This window comes from Stegostoma tigrinum, chromosome X (assembly GCF_030684315.1).
Source record: "Stegostoma tigrinum isolate sSteTig4 chromosome X, sSteTig4.hap1, whole genome shotgun sequence".
Taxonomy (NCBI): Eukaryota; Metazoa; Chordata; class Chondrichthyes; order Orectolobiformes; family Stegostomatidae; genus Stegostoma; species Stegostoma tigrinum.
The window spans coordinates 10,993,759-11,021,682 of record NC_081404.1 but is presented as its reverse complement, the minus strand read 5'-3'; the positions used below and the strand labels follow the sequence as shown (position 1 = coordinate 11,021,682).

At 40.0% G+C, this 27,924-nt stretch overlaps 2 protein-coding genes across 4 annotated transcripts in view; both read right to left on the bottom strand.

The window, feature by feature from the left end:
- The window catches only part of LOC125448243 (leucine-rich repeat flightless-interacting protein 2-like), a 34,286-nt gene extending 31,557 nt beyond the window's left edge, over positions 1–2,729 (bottom strand). Inside the window, exon 1 of the mRNA XM_048523384.2 lies at positions 2,615–2,729. Within this exon, the coding sequence (XP_048379341.1) occupies positions 2,615–2,701 (87 nt within the window). The 5' untranslated portion in view covers positions 2,702–2,729. The remainder of the gene's footprint in view (positions 1–2,614) is intronic.
- Positions 2,730–2,781: 52 nt separating this feature from the next.
- LOC125448244 (ras-related protein Rab-5B) lies at positions 2,782–27,740 on the bottom strand. 3 transcript variants are annotated; one of them, XM_059643491.1, is made up of 7 exons: positions 27,628–27,733; positions 26,915–26,969; positions 22,442–22,698; positions 18,623–18,774; positions 17,494–17,616; positions 17,309–17,402; positions 2,782–2,894 (listed from the first exon to the last, which is right to left on the bottom strand). In XM_059643491.1, the coding sequence occupies exons 3-7, from the start codon at positions 22,602–22,604 to the stop codon at positions 2,848–2,850; spliced, it is 579 nt and encodes a 192-aa protein (XP_059499474.1). In that variant the 5' UTR covers positions 22,605–22,698; positions 26,915–26,969; positions 27,628–27,733; the 3' UTR covers positions 2,782–2,847. The 3 variants fall into 3 exon arrangements, with proteins under 3 accessions (XP_059499474.1, XP_048379344.1, XP_048379343.1); XM_048523387.2 differs by lacking the exon at positions 2,782–2,894 and adding an exon at positions 13,171–15,788; XM_048523386.2 differs by lacking the exons at positions 2,782–2,894; positions 26,915–26,969 and adding an exon at positions 13,171–15,788 and having other exon boundaries at positions 27,628–27,740.
- Between the last annotated feature and the right edge of the window lie 184 nt (positions 27,741–27,924).

Sequence of the window (27,924 nt, the reverse complement as noted above, 5' to 3'; positions counted from 1 at the left end):
CAGCCTGCTACAGTTCTTCCCTAACCCATTGGTGACTTCTCATCTGCATTTTATTCCTTCCTAAAACAAAAGACCCAAGTTGTCTTCTTTCCTCTTAGAATTGTTTTATGACTACAGCATACAAATAAATACACATTGATAGTTTTCAGTGTATATGATTGAGTCTAAACAATGTATTGTAGAGGTCAGTAAAATTTACAGGGTAGTTAGAATTCTGGATGACCATGGGAATTGATTACAGCGAACAGGGTTTAGTGTTTACCTGGTTTAAAAATTAACTAGCAGTTCTGCATGAGTAACAAGTGAACACAAGGGCTTTGTTAAATGAAAAAAACCAAGCACTTAACCCTTAGGGAACAACAGGAAATTCAGTTATCAAGAAGGACAATACTGTCCATGTTAGGTTCTCCAGCTAGACAGACCATACAAATCTCCCACTGCAGCAACCAGCTGCTTATGCTCCAACCATACCAGAATAATTGAGATTGGATGCCACAAATCAGCCACTAAAAAAGGAATGTGCCTGTAATTTTAAAGACTAATAAGGTGCTGCTTTTGTGTATACCACTAGTTGATATCTGTTTGGGAGGCCATTCTGTGGATAACTCTGTGTGAAGATGAACGTCTACATCTTGTTTTCTTGGGTTTTCAACCAAAGGAAAGCCTGACCCACAGGTCATGGCCTCCACCATGGTAGGGCAAGGAAACAAGGTGCAAATCCACTCCAGTGGGATAGAGGATCAAACCCCACTTTGTTGGCACCAAGCTGATCCAGACTGGTTGTCCAGCCAACTGGCCCTTTGCCATGACAACACGCACTTTTACATACATGTTGTAGTCTAGAGCTATGGATAGTGATGGTAGAACCTTCAATTTCTTTCAATCACATGGTTAACTTGGAATCTCTTGCTCTTTTCATGTGTCATTGCCATGTGTTAGAAGGATTTGCAGGTTGATAATCAACCTGTTTAGCTGCATTATGAATGCATTTGCTTTGGCCATTAAACACTGAAATGGGACTGGAACACAGTTTCCAACTGAAAGACAGGGATGCTACTCATTGCACCATAAGGCCTCCCTAACTTCTAGATATCCATCCTAAATTTAACCTTTCAACACACCCATTGACCAGCTGCAAAATCATCTTTAGAAGTCCCATTTCTAAACTGAAAGCCAAATCTGTACAGCGTTCCCTCAGTCCAGACACGTGATGATACATTCTGTACCAGTCACTCCCTTGTTTCTTAGTGAGTAGAATTGAGCACAATGTTCAAGGTGTGGTCTGACCAAAACTTGGCACATTGTGGCTATGACTTCTAATCTGCAGTTTTGGCTTAGAGCTCAATATTCTATTCCCAGTGGAGTACAGCACGCCAAAATATTTAACAAAAATTTTAAAATGATTATATGTTGATGTGCTATTTCCTCTGATTGTGGAGTCAGTGGTAGAGGTCATCTATTTAAATCTGCCAATGAAGTAAGGGACCAGAGGGATTTGGAAAACATCTTCACTCAAAGAATTGTTGAAACAAGGAATATTTTGCTACAGGAAGTGACTGAGACAGAGACCTCAGGGTCTTTTAATAGAAAGTTGAAATATTTGAAACAGGACAAGAGAGAGTCAAAGCAGTGCAGTGAGATTGGCTAGGAAATGCTGCAGGAAAGAATCAGCATAGGCACAATGGGCCAAATAAATGCTGTAAACCTACACGGATCCTGAGTTAGGGAAATCATGAAATTTTATCTAAAACCGGAGTTCTGAGGAAGGGTCACCGGAACTGAAACATTAATTCTGATTTTTTTTCTTCACTGATGCTGCCAGGCCTGCTGAGCTTTTCCAGCAACTTCTGTTTTTGTTCATAAAATGTTATTCCCCTAGCTCTACATACAGCTCAATAATTTTGGCCTCCTGCTTTGGGAGGCATAAACCAAGGTTGCTTCGAGTCCTGATATTATCATTCAGCTTCTTCTGAAGCGGATAAACTGACTTTGCTGTCTTAATCCTGAAAAATGAACTTTCCACACAGTGCCTTCAGAAGGCAAGAACTTTTATTTTAAAGAATCAAGACAAGGATGAATAATATGACAGCCCATCACCATCTCCTCAAGGGGAAGTAGGAATAGACAATAAATGCTGGCACAACCAACAAACTCCAGCATTCCATGGATGAACATTAACAAAAAAAAAGGTGACTGCTTAAAAAGTGGGGATAATTACATTGCTCTAGAAATTAAATGAATTGGATTGAGTTCACCTGAGAGGTTGGGGGAAAAATAAAGGTGTGGCAATGGCTGAAGAGTTTAGTTAATTCAAAAAAAAATTTTTTTCAGACCCCGAAGTCATGTTTTAATACCACACCTATGAAAAATTTCGTCTTCTATATCCAGGAGCCCGATTCCCACTTGTGGCAAGTAACATGAGAGAGACAAAACCTTTGTAAATGGCCTGGGGTGACCTCATCTGGTGTAGTTCGATCGCAGCGCGATCTATTTGAAGGATTCATTATAAGAATCCAATTTAACACGATTTATAAAACTTATTTTTTATTTGTAAAAAAATGCGTCATTCACTACAACTATTTAAATCACACCAAAAACAAACCGCGCCTTTTACCTCTTTGATCATCAACATCATATTTCCATCGTCGGACATTTCTCTCGACAAGATCCTTCTCCGGGAATTGCCCGGGGTCCCCATCATTCCGCCTCTGAACTAAGCCTCCTGTTGTGGCTCGAAAATAAATTGATCATAAAGTTATTAAGGACGCCAGAGCCTTTGGAGAAGTTTTCCGCTGATCCTTCAGTGAGGAGATTTACTTGGCGTGCAATCCTGTCACGTTCGTGGCTTCATTCATTACAATATACAGCATTCCCCGTCTCTGGCCCGATCAAGCCTGTTTAAATAACGAAAACATTGACTTTAAAAGGCTCCTCGCGCAGTCACTCGCACTGTCGAAAGGTATTTCTGGATTGCAACAGTACCACCAGACACGCCCGCAACTTGGCAGGCTTTTGGGTCCTAGCGCCGGGAGTTATCGAGACAGAGCGGAGCATCCATTGGCCCCACTTTAATAGAAAAAAAATACTTGCAGATCATTAATTGTCTAAAAATTTGAATGGAAGAGGAAGGTTGCAAAGCCGCAGCCGTCGCCCGCCCCCCAAATAAAACAACAGGGTTACAGAATTTTTTGCGAGTCTTGACATGCCTTTTCAGAGTTTGGCAAAAGGCAATCCAATAGATCTTATAACTAAAGGTAAAATTACAAAACAAAATCAAAATTAAATTTACAAAACTACATTAGCATTCCTGAAGGTATGCAGTTGTCAAAAACAAGACGTACAGCAATTAAGGTGGGAACAGGAAAGAGGCCATTTAGCTTCTCAAGCCATGGTTCAATTAGATCCTAGATGAGCTCAACTCCATTTAATTCCGCATTCCTCATTACCATTCTCTTTAAAAAATTCCCCTCAGGTTTGAAAACGCTAATCCCAAGTATTTCAGAGGAAGACAATTTAGTTCTATAAAAACTCTGATCAGACACATCTAGTGTAGCACTCATATTTGAGACACCAAACTTAAGGAACAAAATGTGACATGAAATTACGTGTGATTTGTTTGAGGTGTTCAAAAAAGATTGAATAGGTTAAATACAGATAAACTACCTCCACTGGTGGGGTAACACCATAATTTTGAAGCTAGCTCAGCTGTGAAGTCAGGATGAATGTGTTCACCGCAAGTTTGCAGAAAACTGGATCCTCCTCCTGTGAAATACTAAAGGACTTCATGTTTAGGCCTGTGGGATGTACAGCCATTATACTAATATTCTTTACTGCTGTATCCACAACATTTTTAAAAAGTTAGAAATATCAGGATCTGGGCTTACATACACAAATATTGTATTTCTTTGAAATCAATATTTCATCATGGAGAATGGGAAAGGAGAAGGAAGAGGGGAAAAAAAGACTAAAAATCCAGGAGTGCACCTTTAAGATTAGCAAATTTTATTTTCATGCAATATCATGACGTACCTAAAAAAAGGGTACTTGACTTTCCTGTATACTTGCGAAGTAATCAAGCAATCCACTCAGATATAGGAAGTCACATGTTTGTCCAAACTTAATGCAATGTCAGCAAGAGTTGAATCTGGACTGTCATTGTGACTTCAGGAATCTTATCATACCCTCAGGATTAGTGTATGTTATTGAATTCATGGGAAGTACAAACAGAAAGATAGAAACATGAAAAAATAGTAAGTCATTCAGAATATTTATGGCTGATCGTGCAACTCTATCCTGTCCCTGCTTTCTCCCCATACTTTAGGGCTAAAGCGATCAAAGAGCAAGAGGAATACAAATGGAATTTTACACTTATTGCAGAAAGGAATAGAGTATAAAAGCCAGGAAGCTTTGTTGAAACTGTATAAGGCATTAGCAAGACCACAACTTGAGTACTTCATACAATTTTCACCTGCTTGGAGAGGGAAATATAATTGCATTGGAGACCATTCAGAGGAGACTCACCAAATTGATTCCAGAGATGAGGAGTTTTATGTATGAAGAGAGATTGAGCAGTTTAGTCCTATACTCCCTAGAATTAAGGAGAGGAGACCTAATTGTTAATTCCCTTTAATGTTTTTTAAATACTTCATAGTAAACTTAGAAAGGATACTTCCTCATGTGAGGGAATCTAGAACAAGAGGTCATTTTTAGGATAAGGGGTAGCAGATTTAAAAAAGTTTTGAAAGAAGTAATTCTTTCTCATGAGTTGTGAATCTGTGGAATTCACTACCCCAGAGTGAGATGGATGCTGGGACATGAGTAAATTTAGGATATATTAGTATAGACTAATTTGTAATGCATTGAAGAGTTATGGAGAACAGGCAGGAAAGTGGAATTGAAAAAAAGACAAGATCAGCTATGATCATATCAGCTACATCAGTGGCTGAACAAGCTCAATGGGCTGAATGGCCTACTTCTGTTCCCACTGCTTAGATGTAGTTGTTAGCTCTAAATATAATCTAACTCTTTCTTGAAAACATTCAATGTTTTGGCCCCAACTGCTTTCTGCAGCACAGAGTGTTACAGGCTCAATTCTCTGGATGAAGAAATTTCTCCTTATCTCAATCCTGTGGCCTATCCCATATTCTTAAAATGTGACCCCTGGATCTGGACTCCCCATCATCAGGAAAATCCTTCCTCTGTTTACCATCTAGCCCTGTTAGAAATTTATAGGTTTGAGATCTCCGGCTTCCCCCTTCCCCCCAATTCTTCTAAACACCAAGGAATATAGTCCTAATCAATCCACTTTCTCTTCATGTCAGTCCTACTACCCCAGGAATCAGTCTGGTAAACCTTCAGTTCACTCTCTCCATCACTAGAACATCCTTCCTCAGATAAGGAGATCAAAACTGCACAGAACACTCCAGGTGTGGTCACACGAAGGCCCTGTACAATTTCAGCACGACACCCCCTACACTTGTACTCTAATCCTATCGCCGGCCAATATACCATATGATCTGCCTGTTTTTGCTACTGAAGTGGATAATTCACATTTATTCAGATTATACTTCATGGGCCTTGCATTTGCCCACTCACTCAACTTGTCTAAATCACAATGAAGCATCTCGGCATCCCCCTCACAGTTCACCCTCCCATCTCGCTTTATATCATCTGCAGACTTGGAGATATTACCTTTAGTTTCCACATCTAATGAGTTTACATACATTGAAGATAGGTGGGGTCCAAGCACTGATCCCGATAGCACTCCACTAGCCATCACCTGACACTGGAGAAAAGACTCATTCATGCCTAATGTTTCCTGTCCGCCAACCAGCTCTACCATTTCAGTACAATAAAGTGCGTAGGATTGAAAGTAATTTCATATGCTAATCTTACATGGAACCTTATAAAAAGCCTTCCGAAAGTGTAAGTAAACCATATCCACCAGCTCCCCTTAAACTTCCAGTTACATCTTTGAAAAATAAGAAAATTTGTCAAGCATGATGTTTCATAAATGCTGACTCTTTGATCCTATCACAGTTTTCCAAGTGCTCCATTATTAAATCTTCTGTAATGGATTCTATCAATGTTGGACAAACAGGTCTATGGACACCCAGTGATTAAATTGTTCGTGCTACCTCTATTCTCCCTCAGTTTTATGCTGAAGTCATGACTAGAAGCCCAAATCAACCGTAAACTTCTGATCCAGAGGCAAAAAGCATCAAGTCGACCAAGCCAAGACAACATTGTTACATCTCCATGGTACCTAATGGAACCACAATGATCTACAGCAGTTCTGTAATGTCTTCAATCTTATTCTTAAGCCAGTGCATTCAAAAGGAAAAGAATAGTAAAGGTATGGGAGAAAAAGAGAAATATAATACAAAAGTGCTGAGAAGACGGAATCAGAAATGATACCAGTGGAGCATAAACAGCAACTCAAAATAGCTAGGCCAAATGGCCTGTTTTTCTGCTGCACTGTCTTTGACGCTACACCATAAATTTTATTACACTTTATTGTCATTATCCAATACCACCATGTGGTGAGTCAGCAATATCCCTCCTTCAATAGGAAACAGTGAGAACTGCAGATGCCAGTCAATAAAACAGAGTTGTATAAACACAGCAGGCCAGAAGATCTTGGGCTGAAACCCTTTGTCAGGATTTGTTCAATAGTTGAGTCTCAATGTGAAAGCTAATGATAGATGAGAGATCATAGAACAGTACAGCACAGTACAGGCCCTTCGGCCCATGACGTTGTGGCAAGCTTTTACCCTAATCCTAAGGTCTATCTAACCGCCACCCCTACCTTATACTATCACCCAAATGCCTATCTAATAGCCACTTATATGCCCCTAACGAGGCCAACTCCACTCCCCTCTCTGGCATTACATTCCACACCCCGACCACTCTCTGAGTAAAGAGCCTACCTGTGATGTCTCCCCCATATCTACCTCCACTCACTTTAAAACTATGCCTCCTCGTAATAGCTACCTCCACCCTAGGAAGAACTCTCTGGCTGTCCACTCTTTCTATACCTCAGATCATTTTGTACACCTCTATCAAGTCACCTCTCATCCTTTGTCATTCTAAAGAGAAAAGCCCTAGCGCTCTCAACCTTTCCTCGTAAGACCTTCCCTCCATTCCAGGCAACATCCTGGTAAATCTCCTTTGCACCTTTTCCAATGCTTCCACATCTTTCCTATAATGAGGTGACCAGAGCTGGACATGATACTCTAGATGTGGCCAAACCAGGGTTTTGTATAGCTGGAACATAACTTCATGGCTCTTGAACTCAATCCCACTATTAATGAAATCTAACACACCATATGCCTTCTTAACAACGCTATCCACCTGGGTGTCAGCTTTCTCAGAACTGTGAACATGAACCCCAAGATCCCTCTGCTCCTCCTCCACACTGCCAAGAAATTTTCCGTTAACCCTGTATTTTGCTTTCAAATTTGTCCTTCCAAAATGAATCACCTCACACTTTTCAGGGTTAAACTCCATCTGCCACTTCTCAGCCCAGCTCTGCATCCTATCAATGTCCCTTTGTAACCTAGAACAGCCCTTTGCACTATCCACAACTCAACCCACCTTCGTAGCGTCCGCAAACTTACTAATCCACCCTTCCACTCCTACATCCAAATTATTTACAAAAATGCGAACCACTTTGCACAAAAAATTCTCCCCTCATGTTTTTTATATCTCTCTCCTCTCACCTTAAAAATGCACCCTCTAGTCTTGAAATCTCCTATCCTAGGGTAAAAACACCTACCATTAAACCTATCCATACGCTTCATGATTTTATAAACTTCTGTAAGATGACTTCCCAACCAAAGTCCCAGCCTATCTAGCCTTTCTTTATAACTCACACCTTCTATATGCCCTGCTAAATCTCCTCTGAACCCTCTCCATCTTAACAATAAACTTCATATAAACAGGACAACCAGAAGTGGATAAAATACTCCAGAAAAAGCCTCACCAACGTCCTGTACAATCTCAACATGACTTCTCAACTCCTATATTCAAAGGACTGAGCAATGAAGGCAAGCATGCCAAATACCTTATTAACAACTGTCTATATGTGATGCAATCTTCAAAGAATTATGTATCTGAACCCCAGGTCCCTATGTTGTAGGCCCTACCATTAATTGTATTAGCCTGACTCTTGTTTGTTGTATCGAAATGTAATACCTTGCATTTATCCAAATTGAACTTCATCTGCCATTTCTCAGCCCATTGACCATTTAATCAAGATCCCTTTGTAATCCTAGAAAATCTTCTTTACTGTCTACAATGCCACAAATTTTGGTGTTGCTCGCAAACTTACTAACCATGCCATTCTATATTTTCATCCCAATATTTATATGAATGACAAACAAACGAAGACCAGAACCGATACCTGTGGAACACTGCTGGTGACAGGCCACCAGTCTGAAAAGCAACCTTCTACCACCCACTCTGTTTCTTGCCATTAAGCCAACCATATATCCAATTGGCAAGCTCACAATGAATCCCATGGCACCCACCTTTACGAATTAGTCTGTCATGCGGAGCCTCGTCAATTGCTTGATTAAAGTCCAAGTAAACAATGCCTATTACTTTGCCATCAATCTTAGAACAAAAATCAAAGAACACAGAAAATTACATCCAAGGAACAGGCCCTTCAGCCCACCAAGTTTGCACCCACATGCTGCCTGTCACAACTAAAACCCCCTACCCTTCTGGGGAACCATATCCCTCTATTCCCATCCTATTCATGGACTTGTCAAGACGCCTTTTAAAAATCACTATTGTATCTGCTTCCACTACCTTCCCTAACAAAACGTTCCAGGCACCCAACACCATCTGTGTAAAAAACCTGCCTGTACATCACCTTTAACCTATGCCCCCTAGTGACAGACTCTTCTCCCTGGGAAAAAGCTTCTGACTGTCCAGTCTGTCCATACCCTCCGTAATCTTATAGGCCTTTATCAGGTCACCATACACCCTCCATCGTCCAGTGAGAACAACCCAAGTTTCTCCAACCTCTCCTCATAACTAATGCTCTCCATCCCAGACAACATCCAAGCAAATCTTTTCTGTACACTCACCAGAATTGAACGCAATATTCCAAATGCGGCCTGACTAAGGTTCTATAAAGTTGTAACATTACCTGCCAATTTTAAAACTCAATGCCCCAGCCGATTAAAGGCAATCATGCCGTATACCTGGTTGATGACCTTCTCCACCTGCATCGCTACTTTCAATGACCTGTGTATCTGTACACCCAGATCCCTCTGCCTATCAGTACTCTTAAGGGTTCTGCGATTTACTATATATTTTCCATCTGGATTATACCTTCCAAAATGCATTACCTCACATTTTTCTGGATTAAACTGCATCTGCCATCTCTCTGCCCAAGTCACCAACCAATTTATATTCTGACGGTCTTCATCGCTATCCGCAATCCCACCAACTTTTGTGTCACCTGCAAACTTACTAATCAAACCAGTTACATGGTCCTTCAAAGATTTATATATTACCAACAGCGAAGGTCCCAACACTGATCTGAGGAACACCACTAATCACAGCCCTCCATTTAGAAACAGTCCCTTCTACTGATAACCTGTCTTCTATGACTGAGCCAGTTTTTTAAAATCCATCTTGCAACATCACCTCTGACCCTGTGCGACTTTATCTTCTATTTCAGTCTGCCATGAGGACCTCAATGATCTTACTGAAGTCCATGTAGACAACATCCACTGCCCTACCCTCAATCAGTTTCCTCACTTCCTCAAAAAAACTTAAATCAAATTAGTAAGACATAACGTCCCCTTCATAAAACCATACTGTCTCTCACTAATACACCCACTTGTTTCCAAGCGGGAGTAAATCCTGTCTTGAAAAATCCTCTCCAATAATTTCTCAACCACTGACATAAGGCTCACTGGCCTGTAATTAGCTGGATTATCTCTGCCACCTTTAAAGGAACAACACTGGCTATTCTTCAATCCCCTGGGACCTCCCCAGTAGCCAGTGAAGATACAAAGATTTCTCTCAAGGCTCCAGCAATTTCCTCTGTTTTCTGGGGTATATTCCATCAGGCCCTGGGGAATTATGTACTTTAATTTTTTTCAAGACACTCAATACATCCTCTCTTTTAATCTCAACAACGACCCTCACTAGCTACACACCGTTCCACAGACTCCTCTACCAACTCCTTTTCTATGTTGAAAAGTGAAAACAGATTTGAAAAGTGAAAACAGATGCAAATTACTCATTTAATACCTCCCCCAGTTCCACACGCAAATTCCTTTTCCTATCCTTGAGTGGGCCAACCCTCTCTATGTTTCTAAGTCATCCAGAACATCCGCTTTGGGAAGGGGAACTGTTTTAAAAACAGCTTGTACTTCCCTGATTTTGAATTTCTCCCCCTCCCCCCCCCCCCCCCACCCAATGCAGATTAAATTTTGTCCCTCAGCAGAATGGCTACCAATTTTTTTCCTTACAAGTAAGCCTGCAGTTTCATGATTTATCACATCTTGGAAAAAGAGTTTTGAAGGAGAAAGCATGCCCAACAAATTTATTACAAATTTGAGATGATCACAAGCAAGGTAGATAAAGAGAATACAAGCTACAAGTGGTATGATATATTTGGATTGTCAAGAAGGTACAACACAGGTTATTTAGTAAGATAACAATCCCTGGTGTTACCCATCAGCATTTCAGGTATCATGCCTTCATTTGGCAACTTGGACTCAGTTGATTGTTCCATTAAAGACAGAGTCCATTTTGTGGAAAGAATGTATTTGTGTAGGCAAATAAAAGAGAGTGTCCCTGACTGCTTGCAGACCTGCAGCATTTGTAGTTAACGATTAAGCCAGATCGAGAAAGCCTACATTTCTTTTGCAGAAAAGTGACATTGGGTTTTCAAAGGGAAAAGTGATCAGAATGGCTAATTGCATTTTAAACATTACTAACTTTTAATCTAAGCCAGTATTCAAAGCACTCAATTCAGACAGAATTTCATGATCATTTTCTCCACAACTTTAAATGCATTGCTCCCAAATCAGCTAAAGACAGGGTAATGACTTCACTCACTGAAGCTAACCAGGGAGGGGAGAAATTAAAACAAGAGCATGCTCAAGTTGTGTATCAGCATACAGCATGAGGCTGACTGGCAAAAGCAGAAGTAGGTGAGAGGCCAAACAGGCTAGTGTATTTAGACATGATAGTGTATTTAGACATGAAGATCAATAGACTCCTAGTTGATTTCACATTCTAAAATCAGCACACTACACATGCCCACTTTACCTGCTATAGCATTCCAATGAAAAGGAGAATAAACTTGGAGGAACAGCACTCCAACTGCCAGCCTTCTAAATTATTTCTAATCTGAAACTGCTATATAGTTTCCCATTTCAAATGGTCACCTTTTGCTTTCAAACAGCTGTTTAGCTATTCTAACCTTTACATGCTAACTTGGCCTTCACTACAATTACCACTCCCTTGCTTTTGTTCTAAAATCATAGCCATTTATTCCACCCTAGCCCAGACCCTGAATATTAAACTCCATGCCAGACTTAAAAAAAGGACAAGTTACTACAGGCCCTATTTTCAATACTTTGCAAAACATGCAGATCAGGTATAAAGTAACCAAAGAGAGATATTTGGGGGAAGGGGGAAGAGACAAAAAATGTAGTAACACTAGGTGGAATAGGGCTGTGGGATTATAACCAAAAAACACAAGCTTTACTATATAGGGGCAGATAAAGATGTTTAGGCAAGGGCACATGAACAAAAAAGGCAAAAGGTGAGGGACACAGCTGTGGTGTTTCCCTCCTGCCTGGAATTGCTGTTTGACCACAAACTATCACCATTCACAAAAAACCTCATGACATGGACAAGTTAGCACAGCAACCAATACAAAAAAACTAAAATCATGCAGAAAGAGGTCCAAGGATAAAACTTAGTTTTAAAAAACTAAAGGGAAATATTGTTAAAGTCACATTTAACTCAACATTTTCTCCCCTCCTCGCCCCTCTCCCAAGTTTTAATTTGGGTCAGTCTATTGTTTGTTGTTTGAAGCTGAAGCCATACTGGGAGCATTTTGGCTGTTGCAGTTGCCTGAGATATATAGTTGCACTGGGGATGCCTAGGTGTTAAAACCCAAATTCCACTGTTAGCAAATAAAAAGAAAGAGCTGAAATACACAGAACAAACAATCAACAGCTAAAACATTAATTCAGGGTTGCAGAAGTTAACTTGAACCTGTGCCTTTTATTCACTAGCATGTTTGTAACACTGACTCAGGGCCAGAAAATGCAGTTGAGCCAGGAAAAAAGTTGGATTATAGATTGCAAAATTAGTGCACAGGCTTAAATTCAGACTACTTTACACTTTATGTAAGAGAAACACATCTCTCTCCTCCCCCCCCCCCCCCCCCCCCCCAAACAGTTGGTATGTCAAGTGTAAAAGGCACCCTAAAGCAAAGGGTTGAGTAAATTGGTTGGCTCTCTTCTCCCCTGCTCCTCAGGCTTTAGGCAAAAATGGTTCACCATAAAAGTGCAATAGCTTGGTAAAATTTTCTGAGGGGCCTAGAGACTTTGATACAAAGAAATTTGGCTGCTGATTTGAATGAAATCAGAATGTTAGTGTAGCCAGCTTCTAGACAAAGTGATCAAGTTGAAACACTAATAAACTATCTAGATTATTCTAAAAAGGATAATGTACAGCTAAAGCCCTTATTTTATTAATAGGATGCAGGTGTCAGTGATTTGGCCAACATTTGTTAGCTAATTACTTGACTGGTGGAGTCCACTATAATGCAGTAGGGCTAGAATCAGAGGTCAGACTGAGGAAGTCTAACTAGTTTCCTTCCTCTAATACATGTTTTGTGACAAAAAAGTTTGTTGTTACTGTATTTTTTTAAAAATTGAGTCCCAGCTTTTAAAGAACTCTGGCATGGTGGGATTCAAACTCATGCTCTCAGGATGGTAGCCTGGAGGCTCTGGAGTATGAATGCAGTGACAGTTGCCACAAAACAACAGCACCCCAAAAAGTTTCATGTATTATTCTCTGCCAGTAGTCTCTTTCCCCTCAGATTTCCTCAAATGAAATGCAAATTGCTGCAGTACATGGCAATAATTAGGCCACAGGATAATGTATTTTTTTTAATATAGTTACATTAAATACATTGCACCAATGAATTCCATTACCATGATTTAGTTGCAACATAAGCTTTAATAAAGCTTGGCTTAACTACAAAGTGACATTTTAGAAACAGGCAGTTGTCAACAAGTTTCTTAGCACTTTAAATAAACTTTATACAGATCCTGCAGAGAACAATTGAAAGTCTTAGTAGGTTGCTCACAATTACATTCTGTTCACGTCATTTGAAGACAGATTACATGTGCCAAGTAATTCATTAAGACTGAACAGAATGCAACTCCTGTACATGCCCAAAAAAATTTCCACAGCTTCCAACAAGTTATGCAGCCACAGGAACTAGATCTGTACTAAAGCAAGGTGTACAGAGGAGGAACATTTGGCAGTTTTGCATTTACATTGTAAACTAAAGTTTTGAAGGAGGATCTTGCAATAACTATACACATTTCATGTTTGACATGAACTTCAGATGTCATTTGCACTCCAAGTCAACTGCCATAGGAAGACCCAATTCAGTGTCAGAGGTCAGACATGAAAAATTCAGTGCATGATTTATGCATAACAAGGCACCAGACTAAAATGAAGTGCCAAAAAAGTAAAGTGCATTGAAAAAATAAAGTTAGTTAAACACTTCCTATTCAAAAAAGACCCAATCATTCACCACATATTCCTAATAGTGGCAGATCTTAAGTGCTAAAATTTAAAAAGCATTCTACTTGACTGTAGTCAAAGTAAACAACCAATTGCAGGACAAGAGGACTGAAAAGAGTAACAGTACTTTACTGTGGACCAATCTCCATACAAGACAGATGGTATCAAAGATCTATTTCAATATTTCAGAAGATTGAGATTAAGATCAAAGCCCAGAGGACAAAGCACATTAAAAAGTGAGTTCAGGTAAATCAGACTAGTGATCCATTTTAAGTGAAAAAATAAATGGCAGTTTTCAACCCATGCTAGATAGCAAGCTGTCCCCATCCTAAAAACATTGACTTCAGAACACCAGTATGTATTATTGCAGTCACCTGCAAGTGTGATTTGCTTCAGTGGCATCTAGATTCAGGCATGACTACTGTAACAAACCTATTAATTCATTTTGAGAAAAGGCCTTGCACAAACCAGAAGTAAAAAATGACATCCAAGTCTGAGACTATCTTCAGGGGAAAGCAAAGTGTTTACATCTGGAAAGAGACTCGAAAGGTAAACTTCAAGTATTTTTACAGAATTAAGATTTCAGAAGCCAAGTGTTCTACTGCAGAGAATCAATTGTAGGCTCCCAAATCAAGATTTTGCAGTCAAAGCTGAATGCAACACTGGAATAAGGCTCATGGTTATGTCAGTTTTAGTTTTATCCACAAGACCACCCAAGAAAGGGTTAAGTAACAACACTTCCAAGTGAAGTTGGGCAAGATTACAATTACAGCATCTAACTCATGGTTGGTGTTAAACTAGCAATAGAGATGTCAACTTGCACCAGAAAATAAATGGCAAGTGCATTTTTAAGAAGTGCTTAGCAAGTTTCATTACACAAATACCCTACTGCAGGAACCTGAACAAGTTGAAAGCATGGCATTATCTGGTCAAATTATTCAGGATGTATAGTGGTCAGTTATTCTAAACCTTGCTCAATCTTTTGCCAAAATTCACAGCTAGCTTATTTACTGCACTCAACTTCAGGATACACCCAATGAGAGCAAAGCATGTTGCTGCAATGCATGTCAACATGGCTATTATGAAACTGCATTCCTCACTCCCAATTGTTTAGCCTCACCATATCATTATCCCTATGCCATTTACCTGCCAACTTCAAAAAAGATGGCCACTGCAGTGAGATCTACACAAGTCATAAAAGCATCAAGTTACACCCAATAGTTGTACAAACTAAAAAGCCACTAGGGATTTAAAACAGCATCCACTGCTTAAAACATGGTAAATTTCAAAATACACTGCTGGGGGTTAGAGTCCCATCACAGTTGAGCAGATTTTCTTCTAGCTTGTAGCTGCCTAAAAACTGCTTAATCTAGGACAGGCATGCAAGTGTTTAGTGCAGGGTCCTTGATTTATATTTTAAATCCTCAAGGCCCAATTCCTACATTGGAAATGGGGAAAGGTTTCCCTGCCAAGGTTAAACATTGCAAATACTAACATGCAGTTTCAAAATATAGGGTAAACATTGACAAGTAGAGAATGCAGTTTGCATTCAGCACAAAGCTGCAGAATTTGAACAATCTGAATAGCGTTCAAAGTTATCTATAAGTCTGGTTTAAAAAATGCTTTGAATAACTGGTATTTGAGGAAACAGTGCATTCGTGTAGCAACAACATTAAAAAGGTAGGTGAAAAGAAGGTGATCAAGTTGATTTTGCATCTCTAGTACAAAAGACAGTGTTAAGTCAAATCCCACATCCATTCTGCAGGTACTTTACTGAAGCATTGCAAGAGGCATGGATGTAGAGATTTCATTTCAACTTGTTATTGAATGTGCAGTGGTCAACTTGGAGCAAGCTCCCATCATGGTTGCTTAGTTGCTACAACACTGGCTCTTGCTCTGCTGAGATGGTTCATGAAGATCCACACCTCTGTTACGACCAGTGATTCCGCTGGTATTCTGAAGTTCAGTCTTTGGCAGCTTCTTGGCTGGAAGATAAAGATACGTGTAATGGTGCTCCTAGTGATACAGGTGGTTTATCAGCCTTTGAAAAACAGCAGCTTAAGTCATTTTTTGGGAACTACTTCCAAGTTGCATTTAAAAAGGAGGAAGATTCTGGCTGGAACTAGAGAATTTTAATATTAAAAAGTTCAAATCATCCTAGTATCAATGTACCAAGCAACTATCCCTTTCACAAACTGCTACATTCAGGAGTTAGCTTGTAGTGAAGCTAGAAGCTCACAATTAGTGGTTTAACTGCAAAACAGTTTAATCCTATACATTCTGAAACTTTCCATTGTATTTTGTTACCAGGCATTAAAATGGCAAAAATCTTAAGTCTTGACTAAACCCACTTTGAGGTCAGAGACTCATTTGCGCAATGGTGATTCTCACCTTGAAACAAGCTTGAGGAAGAGTTGTAGGATACATTTGAGAAATTAAAAAGCAAAGCAAAAAAGCTTCAGCTCTGCCCAAAAAGCCTGCGACTTGAACTGCTTACAGCCCAGGTGGATTAAAAATCCAGATTTCTTGCATTTACATAGCGCCTTGTCAGATCCTTGAGGCATTGTCAAGTACTTTGCACTTAAATTACTTGGTTGCAGTCACTTAGCCAAATGCAGCAGCTAATTTGCGCTTGAAGAACCATAAGCAGCAAGACTGACCAATTGATGCTTCAACCAGTGACAGTTACATGAAGTTCCCTATTCTTGAATAGGGCCACAAAATATGCACACTTTGGTTTGCAGCCCATTTGAAAAGACTATGTAGCAGTCCTTGGTACTATGATGTGAACACCACAAATTGTATAGGAGGTCCAGAAAAAGGCTCATGAAGCTACAATAGACTTGAAAGAATGCTACCAACTACTAGCTGTGCCAAGCTATTGTACAGCTTGAAGGACCACATGAATTAATGTGACCTCACCCTGCCTATTTCAAGTGCTATGGAATATGGCATTCTACAAATTTTCAACTTTGCCATGTTTTACACTAGAGTTCAGGACATACACAAGTGGCCTTAAGGTGTAGTAGTTCTAACTGCAAAGAGCTAAAAAGCTACACCAGTTTAAGCCAAGACTAGTAATATTTGCAAGTCAGGGCACAGGAAAGACAAACCAGAATCATGCACTGACTAAAGTCACCATTGCTGAAAGAGTTGATTGAAGGCATTTTGGGTTGCCATTTCAGGCAGAAGTTAGTTAACCCAAGAAGCACAGCCCTATTTTAGGGCAGATATGAAAATAAAATTGCTCTTTAGAGCCAAACCCCATCATGTTGCAAGTGATTGGTTGTCCCTTAATTAGCTACTCCATTTCAGCAACTAAGATGGTCATATCTAGTGTATTGAAAAAGTGGTTCAGACAGAATCAGGTTATCCCTCCTGATCACATTTCCCAAATACATGGATCAATATATCTGCTTGACAGCTACTTATTTAAAAAAGGAACAGAAAATTGTACTGGAGTGAGAACTATCTTGAATCATTACTGAAATGTTACAAGTCTTACCTATTGCCAAAAATAGGTCATTCACATTCATTGCTGTTTTGGCTGATGTCTCCATGAACAACAAACTATTATCATCTGCATATCCTTGTGCTTCCTGTTGAAAAGAAGATGGTGATAGTAGTGTTTACTGTGACCTTTTAGGCCCATACACTGAATGGCAAGTACATTTTTCAATAAAAACCTACCACATATTCCACCATCCTTTTGTTAGCCAGATCAGCTTTGTTTCCTGACAGGGCTATAACTATATTGGGACTTGCTTGTCGCTGCAACTCTTTTACCCACGTCTTTGCTCTTGCAAAGGTTTCCTGAAACAAGAGATGAGACTTTAAAAAGGTTAGACTCTCTCCTGCATTCCAGTTATATCAACCAATTCTAGGAAAGGGGTAGACAAAAGTTTAAATCAGGTCAGTCAGTTAAATTCTCATTAACTCATACCTACTATGCCCAAGAATGCTCAAAGTATTATTGCATGTGAAAAAACTATGACAGGTTTGCATAACCAAAGTAAATTAAGTGTAGTGTGATTAAAGTAACTCCACTGCCATTTTTCATCCAGAAAAATGGAAACAAGCTAAAACTATAATTGGGACCCTCCATAAGGAATTAAGGAGGAATTGTCCTCCTTAATAGGAAAGGAATGTTTGAGCAAAATCAATGCTTTCATTCTTAAAATGCTATATTAAGAGTGTAGAAAGCAGATTATATGCCTGTGAGGGTTTTAAAAAATGAGTTTGTCAAAAGAGTACATTGAAAATAAGCCACCAATTCTTAAATTGCTCAAGCATTGTTTGAAAACAAGTTTAAGTTACAAAGCTCCTCAAACTGCAGCCAACTTGTGCTTCAGCTCTAGATAGAGGTCTCAACTCTGGATTGGTCATTAGGTCTTGATACAAACTTGCACAAGTGCCATTTAAAATTTCAGCATACAACATTTCAACCCATGAGCAAGTTTGGCAGCTTTCAGCAATGGAGCTGTTACTGTTGATATGCATTATAGGGGAGACAGACCAAAACCTAATTAGATGTTGCAGGGTATCCCTGCACCTACCCCAATACAATAGCAGAGAAAAAGGAACATGCTAGTTTAGACTGCAGTTTCTGAAGAAATACATTTCCACTTTTAGTTTTAAAGAAGTTAGATGTTTTTGAACAAATTGTTTGATCAGAGAATTACTTAGGTCAAATGATAATTTTCTAGCTCAGTTTCAACTCCAGTTAAGAATACAGGTAGCACCAGCTACAGAAAAAGAAACCAGAATTGTTTTGTGAACAAAAGGACATTAACTAATCACATCCATCAATAGCTCAAACCTGATTGGTGATGTCATAAACCACAATGGCAGCTTGAGCACCTCTGTAGTACATAGGAGCTAAACTGTGATACCGCTCCTGTCCAGCAGTGTCCCAGATCTCAAACTTTACTGTTGTGTCATCCAAGCAGACAGATTGCGTCAGAAATGCAGCTATTGGAAGTTTAAAAGAGTGTCAGGGCATTGCATTCAAAACCAACTCAGTTTCAGTTTCAAGTATTGAAGGCTTTCAAGCAAAACATTTTATACAGAAGAGCAAAGCAAGGATCAGGCAGCATGCAGGCAGAAAAGTGAATAGTTATTAAAAGGGATTGGGGAGACCATTTTGGGAAGGAAGTGGCAGGGTTAAAGAGATGTTTAACATCAGTTTCTGTGGGGGGTGGGGTAAACAAAACACATTAATACTGAAGAGGAGAGGAGTTTGAGTAGTATTGCATGAATTAATGGGGCTAAAGGCAGACAAGTCACCTGGCTTGCAACTGCAGATCCTGAAAAAAAGAGCTGGAAATAGTGGATGCATTAGCTGCAAATTTTTCAAAATTGAGTTCTGGCAAAATGCCACTGACATCCCTGTTCAAAGGAGGCAAACAGTGGCTAACTGTAGGCTGACTAGCCTAACTTGTTTTGAAAAGTAAGGGGATCAGTTAAGCAATAGAGCATTTGGAAAAAAGTCTAAAAACAAACAAATTGTATGATTAATTTCAGGGAGCTTGAGGCAGTCTCTGCACAAAACAGAACCAGATGTGTTGAACACCTGAAAAGGTACTTTGAAAAAAATAACATCATAGAGCCCAGTACTGTTTTTTTAGGGGGTGCAGGGAGAGCAAGGGTGTATGGATAAAGAATTGGCTCTGGGTAGGAAACTGAGTGGGGATAAGGGGTTCTTTTTCAGGTTGGCAGACCATCACCAATGGGGTTCCACAGGGAACAGTGCAAGGGCCACAACTGTTTACAGTATTTATTGACTTGATGTCATATACCATAGCCAAGTTTACAGACTAAGTTATTGGGAAGGTAGGTTGCAGGGGATTCCAACAGTTTAGAGGGATATGATAGGTTAAGTGGGCAAAAAATTGGAGTACATGGGAAGAGAGTGTGAAAGTGCTCACTTTGGAAGAGACCAGCAGTAATACTTGTCCATAGAAGTAACATTCTAGGTTAGTGAGTTGAGAAGATTTGTAGCTCAGGTTGAGGTTCTGGATGTGAGTTTGCTCACTGAGCTGGAAGGTTAGTTTTCAGATGTTTTGTCACCATTCTAGGTAACAGTGAGCCTCCAGGAACTCCAAACACTGATTTGGAGCCCATCTACCATCCTGTGATGAAAATAGAAATGACATCAATGCAAGAAGTGACATCACCAACCCAAGGAAACCTAAACAAATAGAAAGCAGGACTATTAGCACTTGAGGCTCACTGATGTTACCTAGAATGGTGACGAAACATCAAAACTAACCTTCCAGCTCAGCAAGCAAACTCATATCCAGAACATTCTAAGTTGCAAGGGGAACTAGCACAGGTGCAGCAAGTATTCAGGAAGGCTCATGGAACATCGGCCCTTAGCTCGGGGGGGGGGGGGGGGGGGGGGTGGAGTACAAGAGCAGGGAAGTCTTAGTGCAAAGTACAAAATGCTAACCAGATCACATTTACAGTACTGAGCATGGTTTTGGTCCTTTTAAAAAAGGAATTTCACTGGTGACAGCAAAGAGAAGATTCAGTAGGATAATCCTTTGTATGGAGGGATTGTCTTAAGAATGGCTAAAACAGGTTGGGACTGGACTCATTGGCATTAAGAATGAGAGATGATCTCATTGAAACAGGATTCTTAAGGGCCTTGCTAAGGTAAATACTGAGGACCAGAGAACAGGCTCAGAATAAAGGAGTGTCAATTTAAGACAGAAGGAAGAGTGAGGGTCAAGTATCTTTGGAACACCTAGCCAAAGAGCAGTGGGGAACAAAGCCCTCATGTATATCGAAGGCTGAGATTTCTGATGGGGATGGGGAAAGTGGAATCATGGGTTACAGGGAAAGGCAAGAAAGTGGAATGAAGCATGTCAGACCAGCCATGCTTCTGTTGAACAGCTGAGCAGGGTCAGGGGCTGAACTTCCAGCTTCAATTACTATTCTTGAATCCTTCAGTTATCTCACCTATCCTTTCCAAAGCTTCACATACTGCATCTTGTGTTTAGTTTCCTCCCACTCCTGTTCTTCTGCTGCCCAAAAATATTGTATTTTTCTAGGTCTTTCCTTTCTCCTAGTAAGCTTCAGCAAGTTTAGAAAAAGGAGAGGGCTGAGTGGGCAGAGTAGAAAGCAAGACCTGCAGTATCTGTTGATCTGTTAACTAATTTGCATTATACAAGTTTAAATGGAACTAACTTGAATACATCCATCAGGGTCTTCTGGCATCAAGAGACTTGTGTGAAGTTGCTCAAGATTAAAAGAAAAACAAACCCCTTTGTTTAGAAATACTTCCATTTGGAAAGCTGGAGATGTAGACTAGTTAACTGGCTTGGAGAATTTTTTTAAAAAGAAAGAATCTGATAAATACTGCCAATGATTGAAACCACTAGCAGATGGTCAGGACTTCAGCTAGTCAATATGGTTTGTTGGAGTTTCCTCTCCCCACCCCTTCCAAACATCAAAGAGGTAATAGCATTGAGCACAGGGCAGAAGCAAAAAGAGTGGAGACCATACAAAACCACTTCAGAATGGAATGGGCCTGGCAAAATGAAGGCTCAAGTGTAACAGCTGGTAACATGTGCCCAAAGCAAAGGGAGTGGTAGAGGTAACTCAATGGGTTGGTGGTAATAGCAGAAGAACTGATCAGCTGACAGCAAAAGATATTATGTAGATAATCCAAGTGAGAGAACAGTTCATGGACTGAACTCTAATGTGGAGGTCTGGAAGGCTGTTAAAGTGCCCAAGTGGATAGGGAAATACTGTTCAAGCTTGAGTTGGACTTTTCTGGAACAGCACAGTAGGCCTAGTCCAGACATCAGCATGAATGATAGCACTGTCGTCTGCACACAGAGACTAAAGGGCAAGCATTCCTCCCCAAGCTAGCTGCTGGGTATAGCTAATCAGCCTTGTTGCTAGTTTTTAAAACTTGCCAAACAATTCTCCAACTTTCCCAACTGCATTCAAAATTGGAACATGAACAATTGAGAATAACCCTAATACATGAGTTCAGGAGCTATTTATTTATTTGATTAACTCTGCAGCATTCAGAAACTTGCAGTGTTAAAGCTGCTGAGAGGTCATTTCTGAAGGGTCTAGGCCTGAAACAGCAGCCTTCCTGCTCAGCCTGCTGTGTTCATCCAGCTCTCTTGTTATCCAAGAGAAGCCTACTTACTTTGGTAGCTAAGAGGTTGAATATTCAAAGTCCTGACGGAATTGCAGAAAGCCTGATAATGGACAACAGAAGTTACAATGTTTGTATGTGAGGTGACCAGATTGGGAGAACTGAAATATTGGCTTGACAAAATCCATTTGGATGAACATAGAACAGAGATAGATATAAACACTGCAGAGTCAGTGCACCTACAGCAGACACCAGCTGCTAACTCCAACCCCTTAAAATCCAGTTCTTCAGAAGTAGCTTCGTAGTTTGGAAAATGCAGAAGACTGTTGGTGGGAAGGAAACTAACAGATTACTACATGGCAAGGGTAAGAAAGTGAAGCCAGACAGCTACTCAGTCAGGTGGTGGTAGGGTTAGGAGTGGAGTTGAAAAAAGTTGGTGTAGGTAAGTGGTTCAGGCAAAGGGTCTCAGCTACAAGATGCTTTTTCAGGGGAATCATCCTGAATTACATTAAGAGGACTTACCACCAATTGTGCTTTCCTGGTATTCATGAAATTGTCCTTTAACAAAACGTAGCACAAGACTAGATTTGCCCACAGCTGACTCTCCAAGCAATACAAGTTTAAATTGGCATATTTTGCTGGTTTGGGACTGACCATTTGGCCTGGATACTCCTCTGCCAGCCATGGTCCTCAATAGTTGAAGTAGAATCCTATTAGAGACAAGTTAGCCCACCAGCTCTGGAGGATAGACAACTGCCACTGCTTTTAAATTATTCAGCCTAAAAAGGGGAAAAAGTTTTAATATATAGACATACACCACACTTGCAGTGATCAAGGAAGTAGAAACAAACCATGTTGAACAATTCAGTGTCATATGCATGCAATCAGAACAGAACTTACATCTTGTTTATAACCTGAAGGGCTTTAGACACAGCAAAGCAAGTTCGAGATATACCAGGTCTAAAGGGGGAAGGAACTCCCTGAGGTCTGAAGGTTCAATAAAGCCAACATTGTATTGAAGGGGACAGTTAGTGTTCCAAGATTAGGAATTAGAGAATTTTTCTAAATTTATCAAAACAGGATGGGGAAGTCACTAGCAAGGCCAGCACTTTTGCCCATTCCAGAGGGTAGTCAAGAGTCAACCACATTGCTGTGGTTTGGAGTCACAGGTAGGCCAGACAAAGGCAACAGTTTCCTTCCCTTCAGGAAATTGTGAACAGGATGGGTTTTACCCTAGACAAGTGGATTTGACTAATTCCAGATTTTTTACTTTTAATTTAAATTTCACCAGCTGCTTTAGTGGGGGGGTTCAAACCTGGGGTCCCTAGAACATTGTTGTATTGTTAATTCAGAGACAAACAATAGTACTGCTAAGCCATTACCTCCCCAGTAATAATAAAAACAACTTTGTGTAGCCAGCATAACCAAGATTGTGACAATTATATTCAGTTAGGCTTTTAAAGCTTTAAATGTACTCAAGTTGTGCTAAGCTCCTGTGAAGTGACAGACCCTACTGAATCAGACCAAGTTGGAAAGGCATGCCAACAAGCCAGTGAATGTTAAACATTTATTCCAAGTGTCAAATCAAGCCAAATAAAGAGTCGGGGGGGAAGAAGTGGACCATAGCATAATTTTTAATATTCAAAAGAAGGTGGTGACATTTGTTAGCAAGGAAAACAAACTAGTGTTTGACAAATTTAAGGGTATTTCATGTCCTTGGAAGTGATGTCATTTTCCTCCAGATGGCTTCAAGCCATCTTCACTTCAGTAAGTGTTCATTGCACTGGCTGCTCATACTATAACTGCTGCAATTTAGCAAAATCGTTGCATTGGTCTGAGGCCACTTGACTAAGCAGGAGTACCAATGGCAATGAAGGAACAATAGACATTTGACTAAAAAATAAAGTTAATACAGGTGGAAAAGCAGTGACAAATCATGTCTGGATGAGCAATGCAAGGAATTTATTGTTTAAGATCAAAGCATTCTCACCATCTTGCTGAAGGGTAAACCACCATTGTTCTGCATGAGGCCAGATTGGTTTGCAAGGTGACTGATTAAAAAGGAGCTGCAGTGGGGAAATGGGCCCCTAATGCCAGTTAACAGAACAAGTAAAAACAACTCAACTTTTGACTCTTGCCCTCAGTCCAGTTAACTTGCTCAGATGTTTTGTGCCTTGAACAGGAGACACCTGAACCTAGGCCTTCTGGCTCAGATGTGGTGCAGTGGTAGTAACCCTAATAGCCCTTCACTCTAGCACATTTTAGTGAGTCAAAGCCAAATCTAGTTGCAAGTAATAATGTGAATTTGTTTTGGGGTGGGGGGTAGTAAGGATGGAGAGGAGCGTGTGTACTTTAAAACAATTCTAAGACTAGTCATTTAATTCACCTATTTGTACATTTCCTTAACTGTGGCTTCTGGCCACATGTTAGAAGCAGCACTAGTCATCCTGATTCAAGCAAGACAAGCAATTAAATCCATAAGCCTGAAAACACTCAGAACAAATTCAAGTAGTACAGCTGCAAAAGAACCTCATTGTAAACTATATGACCATGCCTTGTCTCAGTTTCAGGTTTAGGTTTCCAGAAAGCTGAAAGCTACACCTGTTATCCTACTAAGATCAAGCTACCCTACAGTTCAACAGGAGGAAAGTTTAAGGGAGACATGCATAGAAAGTTCTTTATGCAGAGTATGGCAGGTGCCTGGAACACTGTCAGAGGCAGGCACGATAGTGTCATTTAAGATGTATCTAAAACAGATAGATGAATGGGCAAGGAACAGAGGGATACAGATCCTTGGAAGATAGGCAACAAGTTGAGGGGGAATCTGGATTGACAGGCTTGGAGGGCCAAGGGGCCTGTTCCTGTGCTGTAAATTTTGTTCTTTACACAATATTGAACACTGCTTCTCCACTAGAAGATTACAAGTTAAAGAAGGTAGCATTACTGAAACTCAACAAGCCTGTGCCATCACATCCTCCCAGCAACTCTTACATTGGTCAAGCACCGTGACTCAAGTTTAAAAAAGGCATATTAAAGATTAGCTCCCTTTGTGTAGGTAGACATTTCTATTTCATGAAATATGAGCAACAACACCAACTCCTGCACATACTGACAACATAACAGCTGGCTTGGATTAAGCAACAAGGGTGCAAAAAAGTTTGGTGAAACTAAAGGGGATATTGGAAATGCAAAGAATGACTAGTCACTTTTGGGAGGTTTCACTCATACACATTACTTCAAATTTACAAAATTCCCCATGAATCACATTCCTATAAACTAGGTTTAGCCACAGCTTTGCAGTCACTAGATGACAGCACAAACTACTTGTCTACACAGTTTATACGTCATGTGCCATGGCTATTACTGGAGTTCAAGAATTAAAATCCACTCATGAAAGCAATCCAAAAAGAGATGATCAGTGTTTACTGGTCAAGTGTGGACCAATAAAGCTTCCCAGGTTGATTTAACCTAAAACACCAAGGTTCAAAACATCAAGAGTCATTAACTGAATTTTAAGTCAAGTAAACACCTGGCTACAAACAGGGGGTTAGTGCAGATTGAAGAATGACGTTAACAGCGATGGGATGAAAGAGCTTTGACAGCCATAGCATGGGAAGTCTTGTTCCCAGTGGATTCCAAACCCTATGTCCAGACTGCCAATCACTGCCATGTTAGCAGTGGCAACAGGATGGAAATTAACTTAAAAACAGGCACAATACAGGATGTCCTTTTACCACATTAGACATGTACTGTGGAAGCCTAACCAGATTTGAAGTTCATTTCTGAACTCAGGTTTACTCAATCTCAAGGTCTGGAACATTTCATTTATTTGCTATCCTATGCAAAATAAGCACAAGTAGATAAGAGTCCAAGAATTCTAATACTAGATTAGATGAGATGAATTTAGGGTTTACAGGCATAACACAATTCTGAAAGAAGCCTTAAAGGCAGACCTGGAAATGTTCAGAGTAAACACCAAGTTTTCAGTCAAAAGTATGATATTACCAAAAAATTCAACTAGACTGAATTGAGCCACAGGGGCAGCCAGGCAAGAAAAAGTGTACAGAAATAGCTTACTGGAAGGGCCCTATGCTTCATATCAGAAGGACTCTAGCTCAATAAAACCTCCAGAAAAAAAGAGACAAAATGCAGTTTGAACATATTACAAAAAAAGTGAAACTTCTGCACAGTAGCTTAGACAATTTAGACTTTTTTTTACAATGATGGTTTGCTTCACCACTGCATTAAGTGATTAATAGTCAAAGAACTTTATATTTGCAGGCATTTGATTTGGCTTTCCTTGCCCCAATAATCATTTTGCTCCCCCAGTGCAACTGTATCTTGCATAAGAGCAGTCAAGTAACAGTTGATAAAACCCAATTTTCCCCTAGAGATTTTACTTAATTCAGACTTGATAGATGAGCCTTTGGCTCTTTCACTGAGGAATGCTGTGGGTCTTACCTAGAACTGATCAGATTAGAGCAGAGGTTTTAACTTAGTCAATAGTGACTTGCACTGGATCAGCCAGTCACCCTTAAATGGAGGGTGCATGAAAGTACCTTTGAACTGAAGAAACAGTCTGCACAGTGAGATAAATACCCAACCCCCACACAGAACCACTAAAGGAAAAAAAACTAAGTGCAAGTACATCCACATCCAAGATGGAAGACAAAACCAGGAGAGAGAAAAGGCAAAATTAAAAATTAAAAGTATTGACACTCCTGTTGGCTGCTTAAATTGAAAAATGGAGCAATCAACTGCACTTCGTAGGAGCTATCTACTTCAAAATAAGTAGTGGCTGCTTTCCTTCAAAAGGAGAGAAGCCATATGTAAAACAATACATTCTATCAAATATGAGAACCACTTGCATGCAGCTGGTTTTTGCTGTTTGAGTCAGTTGAATTTTTAAATTAATACAAACTATTGACAATGCAAAGTGCTGGGAATATTCAGACAGAAAACGTTTGGCATTTGTTGAGGGAAAAACAATCTTGCCTTTACAGAGGTTGTTAGGCCCACAGTCTTGTTGCTCTTTCCTCGAACTGCACTGCTGGTGAAGAAGACACTCGCAAGTAAATTAGTTTGCTCATTGACCTTTAACTTATTCAAGTATAGGCTATGCATGTGGATCTCTATTGGCAATTAATCATGTTTGTTTTCAATTGAATTAATTGGAAAGATAGTCTTGGGCCATCGGCTTGATTTATACGAGAGACAAAGATTAGTGGGCTGAGCACTCAGTCACATTACGTCGAGGACACTGTCCCCACAGAGAAGCACTAGAAAACGGGTGTTACGTTGTATTAGACAGTGTTATTAGCGCTATGACATGGTCCTCAACTTCAATAGGGGAGACTAGCAATATGGTCCAGAACGTTATTTTAACGTCCCACCGAAACAAAACGAAATCTCAATAGCAAGAAAGGATCAAGGCTTACTTCAAGGAAAAACCCTGCTCTAAGTTAGTAGCCATCGGCTGACAACATCAATGCCATACTTGTGGTGGGGGGCGGAGTGTTAAAATCTGGTCTTCGGATAGAAGATACATTGATGAATATTGAAGTCGGCTTCTACCCGCCCATTGGAAAACACTTAGCAAAACATTTTGTGGAACACAGAACCTTCAATTAGGAAGAACCCACATTTACCTTTCATTAGGGACAGGTAATTTACAAACAATGATGACTAGAATCAGATTTTTGTTTTACCTTCACGACGCCTTCAACTTCACAAGTTTTTTTTTAAAAAATAGGGTCGCATGAACTGGAGACCGAGCCAAAAGTCTGGACCACTGCCGCCTGCGTAAGTTGATTGGCAGCACTGGAATAGAATAAAAAGTTGACAAATCCTTATTGACAGCTAATTTCACCAATGACAAAAGAAGGCGGGTAGAGCCGTGCACATGACCAATAGCGATAGGTGCTCCAAGTGATTAACAGAAAATTCTGACCACTGGCCAAATGATTTTAGGAATAGGTGATTATGGTAAGTGAACCAATCAGAAA

Excerpts from the sequence above, each read along its gene's own strand:
- LOC125448244 (XM_048523386.2), bottom strand. The coding sequence starts at position 22,604 with ATGGCTGGCAGAGGAGTATCCAGGCCAAATGGTCAGTCCCAAACCAGC. Across the intron at positions 17,403-17,493 it reads AAAGGATGGTGGAATATGTG|GAAGCACAAGGATATGCAGA; the intron begins GTAGGTTTTTAT and ends TCTTTTCAACAG. Across the intron at positions 15,789-17,308 it reads TGACCTATTTTTGGCAATAG|CCAAGAAGCTGCCAAAGACT; the intron begins GTAAGACTTGTA and ends TTTATCTTCCAG.